The 17,162-nt window shown below is 31.6% G+C and overlaps 2 protein-coding genes across 2 annotated transcripts; one reads left to right on the top strand and one right to left on the bottom strand.

The window, feature by feature from the left end:
* Positions 1–1,605: 1,605 nt before the first annotated feature.
* LOC108457816 (probable protein arginine N-methyltransferase 6) lies at positions 1,606–7,352 on the bottom strand. Its single transcript, XM_017756967.2, has 13 exons — positions 6,876–7,352; positions 6,329–6,394; positions 5,983–6,051; positions 5,513–5,548; positions 5,149–5,214; positions 3,977–4,045; positions 3,750–3,827; positions 3,468–3,546; positions 3,223–3,317; positions 2,858–2,942; positions 2,432–2,637; positions 2,073–2,191; positions 1,606–1,979 (listed from the first exon to the last, which is right to left on the bottom strand). Exons 1-13 carry the CDS (start codon positions 7,146–7,148, stop codon positions 1,937–1,939), a joined length of 1,284 nt encoding a protein of 427 aa, XP_017612456.1. The 5' UTR covers positions 7,149–7,352; the 3' UTR covers positions 1,606–1,936.
* A 2,322-nt stretch (positions 7,353–9,674) lies between these two features.
* LOC108458070 (mitochondrial import receptor subunit TOM40-1) lies at positions 9,675–14,395 on the top strand. The gene is made up of 11 exons (XM_017757311.2): positions 9,675–10,010; positions 10,786–10,867; positions 10,980–11,079; positions 11,191–11,286; positions 11,399–11,449; positions 11,694–11,759; positions 12,115–12,216; positions 12,820–12,888; positions 12,966–13,049; positions 13,754–13,849; positions 14,043–14,395. The coding sequence occupies exons 1-11, from the start codon at positions 9,869–9,871 to the stop codon at positions 14,094–14,096; spliced, it is 942 nt and encodes a 313-aa protein (XP_017612800.1). The 5' UTR covers positions 9,675–9,868; the 3' UTR covers positions 14,097–14,395.
* The last annotated feature ends 2,767 nt before the right edge of the window (positions 14,396–17,162 follow it).

The following is a 17,162-nucleotide window of genomic DNA, read 5'->3' as shown; positions in this document are numbered from 1 at the left end:
AAACAGTTAGAACTCGTTTTAAAATGTTTCTCAATCATTTTAAATGACTTGAAATTGATTTTAACCATTGCCAGAGTGTTGTTATGATATGCTAATGTTTGATGTTCTTAATGACTATTGAAATGAAACTAGTTCAAGTAGCTTTGCTAACAAATAAAGTGTCTCATACTCAGACTCAACTATAGGATCGGGTGTGAGGTGCTACATTTGAATTTAATAAATATTGTTTGTATCAATAGTCAAATATTGAACTTTTGAAATTAAAAAATATAAAACTAAAAATGATTCAATTAAAGAATATGAACTAAACTCATAATTTTATGCGTAGTCAAGAACAAATAACAAAATTTATCTAAATGAATTTAACTGAAATTTCAAACTTCAAAAATATAAAAATCAAAATTGATCTATTAAAAAAAACAAGACCTAACATTGATTAAATTAAAATACAAAGATAAAATTCATAAATCACAATTTGGTACAGAACTAATAACAAAATTTCATGTTTAAATATATATTTGTTATTTAATATTTATATGACTAACATTTTGAAAAAAAAAAAACACCAACACAAAATAATAAAAATAGATGAATAGATGGTTAATTATTGCAGAGACATGGGGTTCTTCTGTTAATGATTTCCAGCATTCAAGTAGGGTAACTTTGCATTCCAAAAAGTCAAAACATATGCAGTTCTTAAGGACAAGAAGTCAACAACAACTGGTTGGAGTGGGACAACAAGCCTTATCATATAATGCATGTCCAATTTAACCCTCACTCGAATCCGAAAAATATAGATTATAAAAATAAAGACATCCTAATCTCATATCAATCCCACATAAATCAATTAGATGATAAAAAAAAATAGAATCCATTAATGAATTTATTTGTATTTTCTTATACATGGATCAAGCAAGCAATGGCATTTTTTTTTACATTTACCTTAATCAGGTTCAGCCAACCCAAAACCCATTTCGCTTTTTGAAATAATATTAAAATATTATTTTTGTATTATTTATTAAATAATAAGAATATTAGTCAAGATTTAATCTCTGAATTTGACAATTTTTTTCAACTTAATCCCTGAATTTTTTTTTTGCTCTGTATTAATCCTTGTGATGATGTCGCAATATGACATTGTACCACATTATTACCTAATTTTTTTTTTAAATTATAATTTTTTGTGTTGACATGGGACAATATCATAGTTTTACATTATCGCATGGACTATCATAGGAAAACTTGTCAAGTTTCAAGACAAATGTGAGAAAAATTGTCAAATTTCGAAAGTAATGTGGACCAAAAAATAGTTTAGGGACTAAGTTAGAAGATTTTGTCAAGTTCGGAGATTAAATGTTACTTTATCCCTAAATAATAAAAATGTTTCTAATTGCTGGCAAGTAATTCCAGCTAGGCCAACCTGAATTACGAATGATCATCCAGGTCAGATTCTAAACAGGCCAGACGAGTGCCTTACGGATGGATAAGTCAAAATTCATGAAGATAGAATTCAAGTAGCAGAGGTGGTGTAAGGGAACTGATGTTATTTTGCACAGTCAATATAAATTGCAGATCAAATCTCAGCTAATAAACTAAGGAACCATGTAACAAAGGAATGAATAAGTTGATATTATCACATAGTCATACATACATATATATAATATATAATAAACTAAAATATAGCAGATAACTTTGTATTTTGAAACGGCAATCTTACACAACCAGCAGAGCTAATATCAAAACTTTTTACCTAAATTTAGTTTTGTTCTTAGTTAAACAAATATCTTCCTCCTTTGAGCAGCTTGGTATGGTAAAAGTAGTCAAATGACTTGTCTGTGAATTCTAGTGTGGCCTGAAATGGTAACTACGGCACAATCTTAGAGCCATATAACCAGTTGTGAAGCTTGAAATGGAATCGGTACGTACCCCAAAGGGATCATCGCATTACGGACTCTTTTACATAGGATCTACCTCCCGAACTGCAAGAGTTAAGATCACAAAGTTGGTGAGACCTATCATTTATCCAACAGAAGCTACTATTTAGGTTAGTGATGTGTAATGCTGTTACTTACGAGTACTCGAGATGAATATTCATAAATCGGCGGTTTTCTTTGCTTTGAGATAGCGTTAGAGAGCCTTCAATGATTTGATCTTGCTCCACCTCTATCGGGTCATAAAAGTATATCAATGTCTGCAAAATTTACATCCTAAACATTAAAGGTCCATTATAGAATACAACCATTAGCTCCATGCAAGTCGTCAGATGTAAAAACGACCAGAGTTCATCATAGTTAAAAGTAAAGTTGACCGCTTAGGACTTTTTTATGCTCAAACCAATAGCATAATACTTAACAGAATCAAATAACTTTTGTGCACAGATGTGTTTCTGTATGCAATGTTGACATGTGCAAACTAAAAATTAGTATGGTACCTGTTGCCAATGTGTTGGAGGATCCTCGGGAGCCGTTGAGAGAACAAGTGCTTCATTGGGATTGGCACGTTTCTTCTTCTGGATACCATCGATATGATTATTGTTAGATGCACCAGTAAGTAAGGATGGGATGTGATTATTTGTAGGAGAATTTGTTGGCCCACTGAACTCAACATCAAACCAAAACGCAAATCCATGTAGTGGAGCTGGGAATCAAGGAAGAATGAATACCATGCTTAAAAATGAATAGACATATTGAGAGAAGTAAAACTAAACAAAGGCCTAACAGTAATACAAACATGGTATGAAACAAGGGTAAACTGAAAGCCCTTAAAGAGGTCTCTTACATCTCAAATTTATGGTAATATTGACACAGCATGTGAAGACGGCACATATTGAAGGAGGAGATTCAAGGGGAGAACTCACCTCGCATCATTGATTGGAACTTATATCTTGTTGACACAGATTCTAGCTCATCGTGTTGGATAGTATAGCAGTCCACGTGCTTAACCTGTTAATGCTAATAAATCTCAATGCCTTTTGCCGAGGGATTTCTATAAATATGTTAAAATAGACCATGTAATTTGGGCTTATAACCCAAATAAATGCTGCTAGTGAAGAGAATGTGATTTTATGTGAGAAATGCAAGAGAATTGCAAGAAGATTTCGGTTGGTTAGGTAACATGACATAAAAGGTATGGTTTACAGAAACTAAACTTCAGTCCTTCCAAGTTCAGAAATCAATTCACGAAATCAACGGCAGACTAAAGCAAGAGAATTAGAACACTCACCACGTGCGGCCATGTCAAAACATTCTCCCCCGTTATTGTCTCCACGCATGGCTCTTCAAATGCACACTGTTTTGCTAATTGCAACATTGCAGACACTGCAAGAGAAAATGACATTGTATTGCCAAATAATATTCCAAACATAAACAAGCTACAAGTAAAAGGCACGAGAGCTACAATCTTCAAGCAGAGTAGTAGAATTTAATTTCACATATATGCATGGAATAAAATAAAAATCTAATACTCACTATCAATTCCATAGACGTTGCGCCAAAATTCAATGCTGTCATTGTATCTGTCAGGATGTGTGATGGGTGCCATGTATAACTGCAAGGATTATAGAGTGAAAATGATTGGTAAACAAATAGTTTTTTATCACACAACTACCTGATTCTGTGATACAACAAAACTTCATATGAATCAAGATTCAAGAGTTAAAAAAGTGGAAAAAGAACAAAGACGTTCAATTACACTGTCAAGCTGGGGCATTGAAACAAAGTTACACTAGACTAATATTAAGTGAAACAAACCGTTGCGTTGGAAGGAAGAATAAGGCCTCCATGTTTTAGCCACCGATCTCTAGCAGTAATAACACTTCCCAACATACTCTGGAAAATAGAAACATGGATAATCACAATGATAATGGAAGGAAAATAATAGAAGGATATAATATTAATTGTCTGAATAAAATCACGCTCTCATCTCAACATTGAAGAGTTACTGGAAATCTCTAAAAGGTTCAGGATAATACAATCACCTCATACAGAAGCATGTAGCCCATCCATTCTGAAATTATTACATCAACCTCCTCGTCAATTTCAACATCCTGTGGAAATAACAACTAGTAAATAAATTGTCGGACATTCGGAAGGAGTAAATCGGTTCAAGGGAAATAAATGTTTCTTAGAACACTGCAAAGAATTTAGCTTCCCCGACCCCTACCCCCTGGAAGCTTATTTCCAGATATGGATTCCAAACATAAAAATGTACAAATAATCTGTGGCTCTTCATTATCTTAATAACCTACCTCTTATGTCCAACCTAACATAGTCTACAATGGCCACAATTTTCTCTTCTTCTCCAAAGAAAGAGATAAACAGCAGAAATATCTTATCAAGTTATCATGTCCTATATGGCAAGCATCACGGTTACTATCTTATGATCACCATAGATATAAATGGAGCTCACATCAAGCATATGATATACGTGCATACTGATTGAATATACCCACAATTGCACAGCTATCTACCAATGAGAACACCCAGAAGGTGCTATGACAATCACTTCATCCAAGATCCAACAATTGGAGAGAATATAAAAGTTTCCTTATCTATAATGAAATTTAAACACCAACACCAATGTGAAATATTAAAACGTCTGCAAAAGCAAAGCACTGCATACTGGTCCACATTCTTTTTGCATGCAGCAAGACATAATTCCAACTTAATTTTACACTGCAGTTAGTGTTCCCTTGACCTTGGGAGACAATGCAGATGAGTTGTCTCTAATGACACAAAAAATGTTGAAAACCAATCTTTGCAGTTCAATAAGATATATAATTCTCAACAACTTTGGAAGCTAAAGAAAGAAAGAAATCTGACACTAGATTGGACTACTGGTTGTTAGTTTCTTTTACATGTGTGTGTGTGTATTATTAAAATCTTGAGGAGGCTGGAACTGGGAGTTAAATCCAGGACCTTCAGCCTTATATCTATATGGTACAATGAAGAACTAAGCCTAGGAATAGCGGCAAGGGTTGCAGATGCTAGGATTTTAACTCCAGACTTGGACACTAAGCTCCAAGTTGCCAAGCGTTAACATATATAGGTGCTTGTTGTTTTCCCAAATATGTAAACAGATTAAGCCTGTTAAAACATAGGAACCATTTAAGAAGCATACACATCAATAAGCCGGAGCAGAAAAGCCTACCTCAACTCGTCCATGCAAAACGATGATCTTTTCAGCTAAGTTATTTGCTTTCACAACTTCATTTGCCTGCTTGCAGATAGCAAAGATTAACACATACCCAACAGCCAGTTTTATTTCCAATACTAGAAGCCAGTCAAAGGAAGGAGGAGAGAAGTTTAGAACAATATATTTCCATAATGTTGATAGATAAATAGCCTTCATAATCTAATCGCTCTGTTAACCAGATCTCATTATCTCATTGTCGTAAATAAAACAGAGAGAAAATAATAATGGAGATGAAAAGAAGACAAAGTGCTCAATCTGCACTGTCAAGACAAAAAATAAAAATGAATTGGTAAGAAGCAGTTAAGAACTTCTGAAGTACCTGCAACGCAATATCACTTGCATCCACTGCATACACCTGAGAACACATAATCACATCAGATACTAGACAGATGTGTTTTACATGAATCCATCAACATTAACAACAAGAACAAAACTTGGAAGTAGAAATAGATTTTTAACTTCTAAATAGTATAATAAAGAACAAAATTAAGTTCTATCCATACTGCTCTTCTTTTAATTGTTCAATAGAAGTGTATTGTCTTTTTTAAAGATAAAATTATAAAGTTCACGTGGAAAACTAGTTAAGGGACTAGAGGAAATAAAAAAAAGTTAAATCTGAGTTAACTTCTAGCATTCCCCTGCATTTATTAAAGAAAGCACTCTTCAGAAATTGGTTGAAACCAGTGCCACATGATATGCAGAAAATAGATTTTCAAATAAATGTTCAGCTATACTACTATTATAAGCATGTAAATTATCAAGTGTACAAATAATGCCAAGACATATTACCCGTTTTGCACCAGCTTGAGCACAAAATATTGAAAGAATGCCTGTGCCACATCCAACATCCATTACAACCTGTAAGCATGATCACAAGCAATAGTGAGGAAGAAGAATGAACTAGCTAAACGTTCTTTGGACTTCTGAACACGGTTCTTAAACTGACTAGGGCCTTTGAGATCCAAATACTTCATATCAATGTTCCTATAATAGACAAATGCATTTCATCCGGGTAACTGGATGAAATGGGAATCACAATGTAACCAATTACGGTAAAACACACACAATAACAGAAGTATCCTAATGTTATAGATCATAAATAATTTTATAACTGAAATAACCACAATGGTATTACTTTGCCTTCAATAAAACTCTGGTGTTGCATGATTGCAGCCCTGTAAGTGTCAGTTCGAACTCGATCCTGTATGTTTCAGAGAAAAGGTATGATCAGCGAATTGTCATATATTTTATTATATGTACAAAAAGGCAAAAGGTGATCCTAATATGCAACTGATAGTCAAAAACAGGCTCACAACTTTGTCAAAAGTATACATCACTTCAAAAACATAAAACCCTTAAGCAACAAATCATAATTTAAAGAACTCGAAATTTGAAAGAGCTCAAGTCAAGAAATATTCAATCACCAAATAAAGAAAGCAAACTTGAATTCCTATGTTAAAGCACTCACTCAGAGTCACCACCTTGGCAACCCCTACCTCACATTGTGACAAACCATAAAAATTTCTTCAAATACACTTAAAACCTCCAAACAAAAACAAAAACCAAATGAGCTAAAAGTAAAAGAAAACTCACCCAAGTTCCCGAATATTGAGAAGAACAAAGTAAACCCAGTAAAGAACAAATGGTAGCAAGCGGAATAACAAAAAAAAGGAGGAAAATACCTTGATCATTTCTTCATGGATACCAACGTGAGCATAAGAGTGAAAGTAGGCCATGTCGAAGTCCGTGCAAGGCGGAGGTGCTTTCTGCTCTTGCTTGTCATCGTCGTCATCGTTATTGTAGTGATGGTGATGGTGGTCGAAAACCCTAAAGCCGGGAGGGTGGCGTGATCTACGGCCTCCCCTCCTCCGTCGACCTCCGCCTCGCTTCTCTTCCGAACTGTGCTGCTGTTGATTTTGGTGGTAGCCATTACTGTAACCTGTGATTCCATACATTTTTTTGTTCTTCCTTCTTTTATTTTATGGGGTGGGTAAGATAATCAGCAATTCACCGGCAATGCTTTGGAGAAGGTGAACAACGGCAGCGGTTTTGTTGGGATTTTTTGTCGAAAAAAACCCAAACAGAGCAGCAGATTGCTTTTTTACTGTTTATTTGACAGACCAAATCAAATGAAATAAGGGTTTAGGATTAAAGTTAACCTGGATTATGTTTGAATTGAAAATTAAGGTAATTACATCATTAGTCACTCAACTATGGGTAATTTTCCGTTTTGGTCATTAACTAAAAAAAAGTTATAATTTCGTCACTAACTTTTCCAAATTGTTTTTGGTAAACTACACCTATGGTCACTGAACTGTTAGTAAGTTTATATATTGGTCTCTAAACTTAAAAAAGTTATAAAATGATCACTAAAATATTTGAAAGTTTACGTTTAAGTCACTAGACTATTAAAATTACTCTTGTATGACCTTTTTGTTCATACTGCTTACACTAATCAAAAGCTCTCGTTCCTCTTCTTTTTTATAATTCAACTTTTTATGAAACAATTTTGAACGTCATAAATCTGTAAACCAATATTCAAATAGCTTTCTTCTCCAATCATTGACACTGACCATCAGATTGATTTGGATCTAAAATATGTTATACTCGTTGATAAATATTGTTCCACCGTACCGATTGTTAAATTATTGCTTGGAGCTTATTAGTCAGTTTTTTTTTTAAATTAACAACTTGGTGACTTACATAAAATTTTTTGAATAGTTTGGTGACTTAAATGAAAGTTTTCGAATACTTCAATGACTATTTTATAATTTTTTAAAGTTAAGTGACCAAAATATAAATTTATTAAAAGTTTAGTGACCTTGGATGTAGTTTACCCATTGTTTTTTATCAAGTGGCACTTTTTTAGTTGGTATAATAACATTTTAATCCTCAAAATTTGTTTTATTGTCAATTTAACCCTAATTCTATATAAAATTTATTAAAAATCAATTTTTTAATTCTATTTAAAAATTTAGAAAAACAAATAAAATATTGAAACTGTTTCGTTGAAGAACTTATATGTATAAGAAATAAAGAAAATTATCATTCAATGTAATCCAATAATAAATTAAAAAGAACAAAAAACGGTTATCTCATTACACACTTTCTCAATGTTTTTCGAAACCAAATTAGTAATATCTTCAATTAAAATTCTATGCCCTTGAAAAACATCTTAAACTATTAGATAATAGAAAAGAGAGGATCTTGAATACTATTCGAAATTAAGAACTACGCGATGAGCTATTAAACGGCTGGAAAAGGCCCGGGCCCACTTACGGAAAGTAGAAATGGAGGCAGATCAGTTTCGAGTGAATGGATACTCTGATATAAAACGAGAAAAATTGAATGTTATAGAGGCTTGTGAAATCAACTATGATACCATTTTTTAACAAAAAAAAAAAACAAAATATATTACAATATTTTATTTTTCAGACTCAATTCAAATTTTCAATTCATTTAAATTATTTTCAAAATCATTAGTCAAAAACAAATTATATTATGAATTTTTATTCTATTATAACAAAAAGCCATGTCAAGAAAGGAAAGAATTAAAAACAAAGAACCAATGACTTTGCTTAATGTTTTTATTTTTTTCCTATATTTTTAAAGAACAGGTATTGGATATTTCTATACTAATAATATAGAGAAAGAATTTAGAAGGTTTAAAACAATCTTCCTCATTTTTTCTCACCCTATTTATTTTCAAAAATTTTATTTACTTTGATTTTTTATTTTAAGTATTAGAATTCTCTAATTAAAACAAAACAATTTTTATCATTATATATATAATTAAGGTTAAATTGACAAAGTATAAAAATTGAGGACTAAATTTGTTATTATACTTATTAAAAAGTGCCACTTAATTGTATGGATAAAATAGTAAGGCTTAATGACAAATTTTATATGTTTTGTCAAAATGACCGTAATTGTATTTTTGAACATTTTTTTGCCATAAACCTTTGTTCCTTTTTTCAATTTGCTTTTTCCAATAGATGTTATGAATCAATCTGTTTTTTCTAACAAATATAATGAATAAATTCAATGTTTCAATTTTAATATGTTTGTTTAATGATAAGTTTTTTATTGAGTTTATTTTTAGATAATTATATTTATTTTTTAAATTAAGAGTTTTTAATTTAATGCATTATTTATTTATTATTTTCTACATATAATTATTTTATTGAGTTATTTAAATAATAAATTATATCTTATTAAAAATATTCCACGTATGAAATTTCATATCATCCTCTTAACTTTTTAACGGTGCTTTCATTAAATTTGTTAAAAAAGTAGATTGAAAAAAAGAATAAAGGTTGACGGCAAAAAAATACTAAAAAATACAGTTAGAGCTATTTTGATAAAAATGTAAATGTTAATGTCTAATTTTATCATTAAGCTGAAAAAATAACCCTATTGTAAGCTTTTAAATTTGTGTAACTTGTAAATTTATTAATAATTTAGTGACTTTGTTTGTAGTTTACACTTTTAGAAACCCTATTGTAAAATAAAATCCAGTGTAGATAAAACCCTGGCAAAACCCATATCAAGCCTTCCCCGACAGCCGCAAACCTGCAACTCCTGCGGTTGTGCCGCCCACCTATATCTTACTACACTCAGCGCCGGCGGCTGTTTGATTTGGTGGCAATTTCCCTTACTTTAAAAGGAGAGACAAATGGCGGGGCTTTTACCTTCAGGTACTACCGCAATTCCAGCCGAGGCATCCAAAACGGCACATACCAAAGCTGAGGAGAAAACCGATTACATGAATCTCCCATGTCCTATTCCTTTTGAAGAGCTCCAACGCGAAGCTCTCAGTTAGTCTATTTCCTTTCCCACTTTCTCATCAATGGGGTTTTTTTCTATTTTCTCTTATTTCAATGATTTGTGATCATGTGTTGAGATTATGACTTATTTGGTTGTTTCTTGATCTCTGTTGGTTTATGTAACTTTTCATGGTTTATCATTTTGAACAGAAATGGTGAAGTTAGTGGAAATGGAAGGACTGTTGGTGTTGCTTTTGGTGTGCTTGTTAAGCCCTTTTCTTTAAACCCTAGTTTAACCCTGATTAGTGAAAATGATTGTTTTTTTTTTTGATAAATTTTGCATGAGTTGCTAAACTCGAAACTTAGTTTTCTCTTTTTGATCAAATCCAAATTGCAAAATTTATGAAAGCTTTTGTGATTGGCAAAACTTATAAAAGCTTTTGAGACTAACAAACTACTATGATTTGTTTGCAAGATGTTAAGTACTTGACATACAATTAAAGGTTTTTTTTTCCTCCTTGAGTGCTTTGAAATGTATACTTAATTTCTTTCTCTTGTGGGTATTATTTTCTTTTGCACCTTATGCACATTTGATGTACCTTGTGATCATGTGTAATGTTGAGGTATATGCACTTAATTTGTTTCTTCTATATCCTGATTATGTGTCTAATCATATATCTATCTCTACATGCTTTGAATTCTAAGGTATTGCAATGCGTTTTTAGCAATGTTATTGTGGAGAAAGAAGAATGACCTAAAGTTGTGGTTGAAGTCTGTTGGTTTTTTCTTCAAAACTTAATGTTTATAGCTTGACTATGTCTGGCAGTGTCTCTGAAGCCAGAAACTTTTGAAGGATTGCGCTTTGATTTCACCAAAGGGCTAAATCAGAAATTCTCACTGAGTCACAGGTACCTTCAACTCCTTCAACTCCTTTGAGTCCTTGAGTTTTTGCTTTTATTGTATCTTTTCTTTTCTATTTTAATAAATAACGGTAATTATTCAACCACAATCATCTCTCAGTGTGTTTATGGGCCCAACAGAAATTCCTTCTCAATCTGCTGAAACCATTAAAATTCCTACTGCTCACTATGAATTTGGTGCCAACTTCATTGATCCAAATGTAGGTTGCTTCTCTCATTATCGCTACTCTTCCAGTTGACTCTCTTATCCTCCTGAATTATTTTAGCTTAACAAGTTGGTTTAAAAGTGGGGTCCATCGTGGTTTTCCCAGTTGATGCTTATTGGGAGGGTACTGACTGATGGTAGAGTCAATGCGAGAGTGAAATGGGATTTGACAGACAATCTTTCTGTGAAGGCTAATGCTCAGGCAATTTAATTTTTCATTCTTTGATCTTCTGTCTTTTTTGTTGCATGCAGAATATATGTTATCTTCATGTGTAAGCTAGTGCTAATTGATAACTTTCCTGTTTCCTTTGCAGCTCACAAATGAGCCCCATATGTCACATGGCATGGTCAACTTTGATTACAAGGTTAGTCACTTGTAAAATATATTATCTTGGTTAATTGGCTTTGTTCTGTGTATGCATTTTTGCTTCCCATCATTGTGAGTGTGATGCATGATATTCTTTTTTATTTTATTATTTAATTTTGAGTTTATTCATCATCTGGACCATGGAGAGCTATTTTTGTGCTGGCGAAGAAAACTTAGGGTGTTTGCTGCCATGGATACAAGCTTGGTTTTTGTCTTGTGACATCTTTGTTTTCCTTTTACAGGGTAAAGACTACAGGTCTCAGTTTCAAATGGGAAATGGTGCTTTATTTGGAGCTAGTTATATCCAGGTAAATTGTATGAAGCCATATTATATTTGTTGAATTGAGTAGACAGATGAAGAACTTAGCAGAATGGACAAGTTACTGGATTTTCAGTACCTAGAAAATTGACTTTTATGCTTAGATTCAGTATAACATGGATCTATGCACTGCTATGGTTTATCTTCCTTTTTTAAATTCAACATACTATAAGATAATATACTAATTATGGTAGAAGCAACCCAGACTTTCTCTGCTGAAGGTATTCTGCATTTGGCATTTTGTTTGCAGTTGCATGCATTGTCAATCTTCAGCTGAATCCACTAATTCTGCAATTATGATTCCATCGTTATTAATGAACTGAATCTAAGCCATATTTATGCAGAGTGTGACACCGCATTTATCCTTAGCTGGTGAAGTATTTTGGGCTGGTCAGCACCGGAAGTCAGGCCTTGGATATGCTGCCCGATATGAAACAGATAAGATGGTAATTTAGCCTGGTTTCTTCTTTATCACCGAGTTTCAATGTTTTTTGTGCAATAGTTGGTGGGAGATTTTTTTACTTCTGAATATGTTTCTAGATCTGTTACAGCAGTAGGGATGTTATTTAAATCCCTAACCAAAGTGTTGATTAGGGTTGCCAAGTTGTGAGAACCAGGATCTCCTTTCTTTTCAATGACTTATGACATTTCCAAAATAAGGAAGTGGTGGACCAAGTCATTGGAATCAAGGACATGGTTTAATGCTTTCTGAAGGTAAAGCTGAATGAGCATTCAGAACTGGTTAATACAGTGATTAATGTTTGGTATATGCGTTATGGATGCCTGAAAAGTATCTAAGTTAAGGGTTTTACCTCCTCTTCCTGAAGTTCCTAGATTTTCAGATTTACTGTCCCTCTGGTCCTTAGATATTTGATGGCAATCTTCTTCCAGAGCCGAGTTTTAATCAAGAAAATAGTTAACTTGCTTCTCCCCCACCATATTTTTTGCCTTCCTCCTGCCAAGAGGAACTTGTTATTTACATGGAAATGAAATATTATTGCTAGAAATATTCAATTGCAATGACTAACCAAAGCACTCTCTGGATCCAGGTAGCTGCAGGGCAAGTCGCAAGTACCGGAATGGTTGCTTTGAGCTATGTTCAGAAAGTTTCTGAGAAGGTAAGAATTCGTTTTTCCTCCTTACAATATTGCAGTTTGTTTCCTAGTCATTCTTATTCAGTTCTATTTCTATCAAGGTTTCTCTAGCGTCAGATTTCATGTATAACTACATGACAAGAGACGTGACGGCAAGTGTGGGCTATGATTACATCCTTAGACAGGTATTTTTGGTTGCTAAATTTCCAATATTAGTGTGCATCGATTTTCCTGCATGTCTATACATGTCAGCATATATATGTATTGTTTCATCTGTCGCTATATTATCTTCTGGATATCATCCAAAAAGAAGGGTTTTTTTTGGGTGAACTACACCCAATGTCACTAAACTATTAGTAAGTTTACATTTTAGGCACTCAATTTCGAGAAGTTACAAACTGATCATTGATCTATTCGAAAGTTTTCATTGAAGTCATTGAGCTATTAAAATCGCCTACATCAATTAAAAGCTCTCATTTTTTTTTCTTTTCTGCGATTCAGTTAGAGAATCAAAATCTAAACAACTTTTTTCTTCGATCTCCGGTACTAATTGTTAGATTCACTTGGATCTAAAGTATGTTATTCTGCTCATTAATGTGTACTGATCCATCTACTGATTGTTGAATTGTTGCTTACAGCTAATTAGCTGAATTCTTTTTTAAAAAAAAACTTAATGCGCTCAGTGATTTAAATAAAAAATTTCAAATAGTTAAGTGACTTAGATAAAAACTTTTTAAACTTGAGCGACTAAAACGTAAACTTACTAACAGTTCAGTGACTTTTGGTGTGGTTTATCCTCTTTTTTTTTTTTGGGGGGGGGTGGTTGGTGAGAGAGATGACCAATGATGATTGTGTAATTCATTCCGGTTAATCAATGTCACATTTTCAGTGCCGCTTGAGGGGGAAGATTGATTCTAATGGATGCACTACTGCTTACCTTGAAGAGCGGTTAAATATGGGCCTAAATTTCATCCTCTCTGCGGAGGTAAGTAACTTCCTTAAGAAAGAGATCAGCAATTATCCACTTGGACACTAGTTTGTTTTTCCCTTTTGTCTATTGCTTGTGAATATGATATGATGCCATTAGTCCTTTGTTTTGCACTTTGGTTTCTCTTAGTTGATTCAATCCCTCGGAATCGTGTTTCTTAGCATCTTATGCCGGAATTACATTTTTGCAGATAGATCATAGTAAGAAAGACTATAAATTTGGGTTCGGATTGACTGTCGGGTGATTTGATTTCGACACAGAAAACCCGAACGAAGAATGTTCCTTTATCACCATTTAGAGTATGGTTGAATATTAAAGAACTCAATCTGTAGTTTGGAACTGTTATTTGTTAGCGGTTCAGCAGGAAACTGCTGTGGCAATTTTAACTATTGTTTGGTATTGGCAGGTTTAACCCTTTAGAGCTGTAACATTTGCTAAATTAATAATGCAGTTTGTCATGTTTTACTACTTTATACAAAGTGGATTGACGGTGAGGGGTTGGTTGGATATTTACCATTTGTATAAATATTCCAATTTACAAAATTGCTTTAAATTCGAATTTATTTATTATTATTAAATTGGATTTGGATTAGGATTAGATTATTGAGAATTTCAGAGTTGATATCCGCTTGAATCTGCTAAAATTAATAATTATATTTTTTTCTAACATCAATTTTATCATAGCTTTCTATCATATCTATTTTTTTAATATAATGCTTATAATTATCTATAATTTTTTAAAATTTTTAAGTAGAAGGATAATGTTTTTCAGTACGTTTAAACTCACGCTCTCTTGTATTAATAATATCGATGTCAGTCGAGCTAAAATTTAATCAATAATAATTATAATATTTAAATTTGAATATTATTCAAATCTTTGATTAATCACTGAGAAAAATAATCAAACTTTATGGTTGCAAAAAGTGAAGAAATACCCCAAAATTGAGTGAGAAGATAGTGGGGGAAGTGGAAACACAATAAAATGCAATTATTAAAACCATGGGCCACACGTCACGTGCTTGGTGAAGTCCCGTGAACTATTATCCACGTGGCGATATATGACTGGTTTGTTATTTCTTTTTCATGACAAGTCTAGATTTTATCCAAAAGGTAAATGGAAAATCAATTTACGATGTTAGAATTATAGTTAAGCATCCAAACAAAACCTCAATGTTATAATAACCCAATTGCTCCTCCAACCCATCCGTTGGCTTTAATTATGACTTCAGTTTACTTATGATAAAGTGATATTTTTCCATTTTTATAGTAAAGGGAGCATGATTAAAATTTTAATCAGACACGTGATTGAAATAAGAAAAAGTAAATTATATAAGTATAGACATCCATTGTATTAAATTATATTTATCAAAATTAAATATTTAAATTCATTTTTTAATCAACTTTTTACTAATTCAATCAATTTTTAATTTTATAGTATCGTTCAAATGCAAAATAAAGCAAAATCTTATGGGAATGTAATAGTTGAAAATTTTAGTTAATTTTACGAGAATATAATCATGTTGGAATCGAATTAGTTGATCAAATCGGTTAGACTGAAAATTGGTTAGTATATTGGTATGGAAAAGGAGGTGGATTGATCTTTGGCGGAACCGCTTGAAACCACTTGGAACCAATTGAACCGAGACAAAAAAATAATCAATTGAATCGACAATTGAACTAATTTTATAATTTTTTTATTACTTCTTTAAATTTTTTTATCTAATTATTGTTAAACCGACGATTGAACAAAGAATTGGTGGTTTGATCGATTTGGCCACCAATTCAAATTTCAAAACATTGTGGGGATGGACTTAAATTAAAAGATGTGATATTAAATTAAAATATACTATAACAATTTTAAGTCAAGTGACATTTTCCCTAAACCTATAGCAAATTAAAAAAAAATTCAAGAACAAAATCAACTTAATTGTTAAGTTCACGTATTAAAATAAATTTAATTATCAAATTTAGATCGAAAATTAAATTAAGTTTTCATTTAATTAAATCTGTATCATAAAATCAATTGTTTTTTTTCAATTGTTATTGAAATTATCATTTTGTGTGTGTTTTTTAAATTTTAACAAATGAGAATTTTTATGTTGATAATAAAATAAAGGGATCAAAATGTACTATATGATAAATATATCTATAGGCCGAGCTTGAAAAAGATTTTCCATGCTTTAGATTAACTCAATCCAATTTCGATTTGAATAATTAAAATATTTTTAAATATAAATATTAAACTAAAAATATATTTTAATATTTGAACAATAAAAAGAGTTGATTGAATGTCCGAGTTTGATTTCTTTTAGAATTAAGCCATGACTCGATTCATGAACAATGTTACTTTCTATTAAAATTTTTCCTTTTCATCATTTAATTAATTAAAGATGATTAAATTTTATTTTCTTGTTTTTATTAATTTAAATTATCTAAATAAGATAAAATTTAATCATTTCATGTTATTGGTGTTCCCATCATTACTTTTCTTTTATTTTCCTTTTAATTTTTTGATTGAACCATTAAAATTATTGTGACAGACGTGAATTTAAACGCGTTTACGTTTAAGTGTGTTTCTTTTTCAATTTAAATTTTTTAAAATTAAAGGAAAAATAGATTTTGTATTGATTTATTTGAATAAATAGATTTAATGCACAATTCTAAAAATATCAAATTTTTTATTAAGAGGAGTTTAAAAATTATTAAAATGAAGGTAAAAAGTCTTAGTTTAATAGGATGGTAAGTTTGTGACTTTTAAGTTTTTAAAATCTTACGATTCTCTCCATATTAAAATATCATGTGTAGATTTTGATAAAATTTATTTTAATTCAAGTCTAAATATTATTACAATCATCGATTCAATCATGTTTTGTAATGGTTAATTTTGATAATAACTATTCAGATATTTGTACATGCAATCATATTGTAGTTGTAATTATACTTGAAACTTAAAAAAAATTGTTAAATTGACAAAAATTACCATTTTTTAAATTTTAGAAGTACAAATATAATACAACCACAGGTATAATACAATCACAAATACATGTTCAAAGAATTGAAATATAATTGGATAATACATTCCCATGACAATTGCATACAATATAACTTGGACTCGAATACTTGAAGATTCAAGACCTCAACATTTGTCAAAAAAGACCTTTGAACTATACTCGCACTTTTAACTTTGGTATTTAAACTTTTTTTTTTCCATTTTACATCTTGAATTATTATTTTCATTCTAGTTTATCCCCCAAAAATAAAGTTTCCAATAAGAACATAACACGTGTCACATTCTTTATTAGACACGGAT

The sequence above is a fragment of the Gossypium arboreum genome, chromosome 4, assembly GCF_025698485.1.
Source record: "Gossypium arboreum isolate Shixiya-1 chromosome 4, ASM2569848v2, whole genome shotgun sequence".
NCBI lineage: Eukaryota > Viridiplantae > Streptophyta > Magnoliopsida > Malvales > Malvaceae > Gossypium > Gossypium arboreum.
This window is presented reverse-complemented; position numbering and strand designations above follow the sequence as displayed.

Excerpts from the sequence above, each read along its gene's own strand:
- LOC108457816 (XM_017756967.2), bottom strand. The coding sequence starts at position 7,148 with ATGTATGGAATCACAGGTTACAGTAATGGCTACCACCAAAATCAACAG. Across the intron at positions 6,395-6,875 it reads TCCATGAAGAAATGATCAAG|GATCGAGTTCGAACTGACAC; the intron begins GTATTTTCCTCC and ends TGAAACATACAG. Across the intron at positions 3,547-3,749 it reads TTCTTCCTTCCAACGCAACG|TTATACATGGCACCCATCAC; the intron begins GTTTGTTTCACT and ends TAATCCTTGCAG.
- LOC108458070 (XM_017757311.2), top strand. The coding sequence starts at position 9,869 with ATGGCGGGGCTTTTACCTTCAGGTACTACCGCAATTCCAGCCGAGGCA. Across the intron at positions 10,011-10,785 it reads GCTCCAACGCGAAGCTCTCA|TGTCTCTGAAGCCAGAAACT; the intron begins GTTAGTCTATTT and ends TATGTCTGGCAG. Across the intron at positions 13,050-13,753 it reads ATGATTACATCCTTAGACAG|TGCCGCTTGAGGGGGAAGAT; the intron begins GTATTTTTGGTT and ends TCACATTTTCAG.